This window comes from Macaca fascicularis, chromosome 14 (assembly GCF_037993035.2).
Source record: "Macaca fascicularis isolate 582-1 chromosome 14, T2T-MFA8v1.1".
NCBI classification, from domain to species: Eukaryota; Metazoa; Chordata; class Mammalia; order Primates; family Cercopithecidae; genus Macaca; species Macaca fascicularis.
Genome location: NC_088388.1, coordinates 29956823 through 29961371, shown reverse-complemented (window position 1 = coordinate 29961371; position 4549 = coordinate 29956823). Strand labels below are relative to the sequence as shown.

The following is a 4549-nucleotide window of genomic DNA, read 5'->3' as shown; positions in this document are numbered from 1 at the left end:
GGATGGCTATAATCTCTCTTAGCAACCTGAGAGTCCCACTGGAATGTAAACTCCAGCAGCATGGGACCGGGATCTGTGGATTTTGCTGCTGGTGAGCAAAACCAGAACCGAGGGGCAATCGCTGTGTTGAACGGATGCACGAATGAATGGGAGATGGCCTAGGTGTTCAAGGGCACGTGCACAGCGAGGCTTCATGCCCTGGGAGTCCCTTGGGAAAGGCAGAGGGCCAATAGTGATTGGTGCTGGTGTACGTGCTCAGAAAAGGGGGTGTCGGTTCAAAGTTGTTGGCTACAAAGGGTTCCTCTTTCCGCTGGAATCACATCCTCTGTGGCTCAGAGACATTCCCAGGGATTTACATAAAGCAGCGTGAATCACCCGGACAGACACTGAGAAAGCAAAGGGACTCTGCCTGATCCTAGCCTGGCGGAGCTCGGAGAGCGGTGGAAATTTGTCTGAAGTTTGCAGGAGACCCGGTGCTGCCTAGGCGAAGGGACCAGGCGACCACGACACCCCCACGAGGGCCCAGGGCGCGTCCCTCCCGCCAGGCCCCAGACTCCAGCTCTGCGCCACCCCCTCCTACGCTCTGGCGCGGGCGCAGCCAGTCCGGCTTCCTCCAGGCCCCTAAGTCCCCGACCGAGTGTGCGGCCGCCTCTCCCTCTCGGAAGAAGCCATCGCCGCTTTAAGGGGAAGAGGAGGGGAAGGGGGCGGGGGAGCGGGGGGCGGGGAGCGGCGGCGGAGGAGGGGGAGGGGGATCCCCCTCGCTCCCACGTGGTCCGGGCGCCTGTGAATCGCGCCCACCGGAGGGTCTCACAGCGAAATACAAAAGCAGCTGGGAAGCGGCGGCGACGCGAGTTCCCAGCGCCGGGCGGAGCGCCGGACAGAGCCCCGCAGCGCCCCGCGGCCGCGATGGGGCCGAAGCGCCCGAAGCCCCGGGGCCCACCAACTGCCGGGCCCGCCTCGCCGCCGGGACCCGGGTGCCTGGGCTCGGCTTGAAGCGGTGGCGGCGCACCGGCACTGTCGCGGGAGCATGGGCAGGAGGATGCGGGGCGCCGCCGCCACCGCGGGGCTCTGGCTGCTGGCGCTGGGCTCGCTGCTGGTGCTGTGGGGAGGGCTCCTGCCGCCGAGGGCCGAGCTGCCCGCCTCCCGGCCGCCCGAAGACAGACTCCCACGGCGCCCGGCCCGGAGCGGCGGCCCCGCGCCCGCGCCTCGCTTCCCTCTGCCCCCGCCCCTGGCGTGGGACTCCCGCGGCGGCTCCCTGAAAACTTTCCGGGCGCTGCTCACCCTGGCGGCCGGCGCGGACGGCCCGCCCCGGCAGTCTCCGGGCGAGCGCAGGTGGCACGTGCCTGCCGGGCAGCCCCGGCCGGAGGAGAGCGCCGCGGTGCACGGGGGCGTCTTCTGGAGCCGCGGCCTGGAGGAGCAGGTGCCCCGGGGCTTTTCGGAGGCCCAGGCGGCGGCGTGGCTGGAGGTGGCTCGCGGCGCCCGGGTGGTGTCCCTGGAGCGCGGGGGTTGCGGGCGCAGCTCCAACCGACTGGCCCGCTTTGCCGACGGCACCCGCGCCTGCGTGCGCTACGGCATCAACCCGGAGCAGATTCAGGGCGAGGCCCTGTCCTACTACCTGGCGCGCCTGCTGGGCCTCCAACGCCACGTGCCGCCGCTGGCACTGGCCCGGGTGGAGGCTCGGGGCGCGCAGTGGGCGCAGGTGCAGGAGGAGCTGCGCGCTGCGCACTGGACCGAGGGCAGCGTGGTGAGCCTGACGCGCTGGCTGCCCAACCTCACGGACGTGGTGGTGCCCGCGCCTTGGCGCTCGGAGGATGGCCGTCTGCGCCCCCTCCGGGACGCCGGGGGTGAGCTGGCCAACCTCAGCCAGGCGGAGCTCGTGGACCTAGTACAATGGACCGACTTAATCCTCTTCGACTACCTGACAGCCAACTTCGACCGGCTCGTAAGCAACCTCTTCAGCCTGCAGTGGGACCCGCGCGTCATGCAGCGCGCCACCAGCAACCTGCACCGCGGTCCCGGCGGGGCGCTGGTCTTTCTGGACAACGAGGCGGGCTTGGTGCACGGCTACCGGGTGGCAGGCATGTGGGACAAGTACAACGAGCCGCTGTTGCAGTCAGTGTGCGTGTTCCGCGAGCGGACCGCGCGGCGCGTCCTGGAGCTGCACCGCGGACAGGACGCCGCGGCCCGGCTGCTGCGCCTCTACCGGCGCCACGAGCCTCGCTTCCCCGAGCTGGCCGCGCTCGCCGACCCCCACGCTCAGCTGCTACAGCGCCGCCTCGACTTCCTCGCCAAGCACATTTTGCACTGTAAGGCCAAGTACGGCCACCGGTCTGGGACTTAGTGTCACCCGGAGGAAAAGAGAGAGACCTGGGGCTGGGGTATGGATGATGGGGGGAAGGGCCGTCGCCTCTGCCACTGTCGGGGACCAGCCGGCCAACGCCCACCCGCAAAGGTGTCTAAAAACTTAAGCTCTTCACCCACCTGCCCCTTTCTTTCAATCCCACGCTGTTTCCTTTCAAAGTTCTGGGAGGACGAACTCACCGAGGCGAGAAGTGTAACATTCCCTCCACCCAGCTTATAAAAGGATTCTTTCCTGTGCCAGCACGGAGATTGGATCCGAAGAAACTGGCTACTGGGGTTTGGCCCCCGAGTGGCCGTCCCTGTGGGAGATGTACCCCATTCTTGGGCCCCCCTCATTCCCTTTCCGAAAAAGGAAAACTTCCGTTTGAGCCGTTGAGCTAATTCTGCAATTTTCTACCAAACACAGCGCTGGTGGCCCCGGAGCAGGGCTGTGACATTGGCTGGTGGAGCCCCCTTCCTGTGTTCTCCCTTTGTTCCAGCGCCGCGATGGTGAGATCACTGTTCCAAGCAGGGGGACGGCTCCCGATAGGACAAAGAGAGCAGGACCTCCAGACTCTGGGGAGCCCTGCAGACCTTGACAATTTGCCTGACTCATTCCTGACCTCTTGTCATTTTGGCCTGAAGGCTACAAATTCAGGGCCAGCTGTATGCACTAAGTCAAATATAATGAATTTCTTCTTCCTCCCACTCCCAACCGACCAAAATTTTGACAATGATGATGTTCACCAGAAGGAACAAAAAAAATCAGTTTTATGCACTTTATTTTGTTTTTATTTTAATTTTTTATTAAGAAAAACTTTTTTATTTTACAGAATTTACCTTCTCTGTATATATGTGCATAAAGTGTGGTGTAAATATACTAAACAAACTTATATTTCAATAAAAGGGAGTTTAAAATTTATAATTTAATTCCTGTGGTTTTAACTTGTTTGATATTTCTGATGCCCCATCTGCTTTCAGAATAAGATTTAGGTTTTCTTTCTTGTGGATGTGCTTTTAAAACAAAGGATGCATATCCATTCCAGTTGTGACTACGGAACTTACAGAATTGAACAAAGATAAGAGCAGACTCCCTGTCCTCACTCAGATGAACCTTGGTGCTGGAAATTTGAGTTCAGCCTAGAATGTGGGGGGAGATGGGGAGAGAGATGGGAGGAAAGTGTTCTATTTCCTGGCAAATAAAACTTTGATATGAAAGGATTTCACTGTAATATATTCCTATATTAATCATTTGGCAAATATGATAGAACCAGATGTGGGGACTAAATTATGACAAACACCCCCCTTTTTAAACTTAACTACAGTCATGTTGCAAATTATTTTCAGCATTGTAATTACAGTGCATTGCAATGTGTACAGATAATAAGCTGAGCCCACATTGGGAATGGGTAGAAAAAGTCATAAATTAATTCTTCTGTTTAATCTCCTGGCATAAATTCCAATGGATTCAGAAGATCATAATCTCCAACATCTGGACTCATCCAGTTCTCTGAAGAGGTTGTACTGTTTTCCGGGTACTAACTGCATGGTCTCCTCAGAGCAGCCAGTGTGAGACCATGAAGGCGTACAGTACTTTGTGTATGACATTTGGACCCTTTTTAGGACTTCAAATTATTTTTGGATTTTTAACTCAAGAGGAAGAGGTTGATTTTTATTTTACAGCCCTCGGTGTTTTATTTTGGCATTTTCTTTGGTATCTGGTGACCTTGCCTGTTAGCTTCTTTTTATTTCATGACCTTTAACTCGAATCATCTTTTGGTTGCAACTTTAATAGTTTTTTATTTGACTTGCATTTGTAAAACTAGGGTTTTATAGACTCAGAAAGCTATTAAATCTCTGTGGGTTCCCCTTCTCACTCTGCATTACAACGGAGTGTGTAATTTAACTATTTAATGTCATCCTTATGTTTTCAGTGCCTTTTGCTAAGCCAAATCTTAGCCTTAAAAAAAAAAAAAAGTCCTGAAACTATCTGTGGTGTAAGTCAAGTGTTTGCACAGTACAGCCATAGAATGTACTGATAATGGGAAATTTATCTTTTTTCAAGACATTGTTAATGGGATACTTCTCATAATTACACCTTTCAGAAAGAAACATTTTCCATTTCTGGTGCTTATTTCACTATTAGATTTGCTGCTTTCGTTAATGGAGGCTGTTCCAAGAACGGGACAAGTATTCAGCAACCTGCATT

The 4549-nt window shown here is 55.9% G+C and overlaps 1 protein-coding gene across 1 annotated transcript; it reads left to right on the top strand.

Annotated features, from left to right (window-relative positions):
* The first annotated feature begins 849 nt into the window (after positions 1–849).
* On the top strand, positions 850–3262 carry FJX1 (four-jointed box kinase 1). Its single transcript, XM_005596035.5, has one exon. The coding sequence runs from the start codon at positions 1028–1030 to the stop codon at positions 2339–2341; it is 1314 nt and encodes a 437-aa protein (XP_005596092.2). The 5' UTR covers positions 850–1027; the 3' UTR covers positions 2342–3262.
* The last annotated feature ends 1287 nt before the right edge of the window (positions 3263–4549 follow it).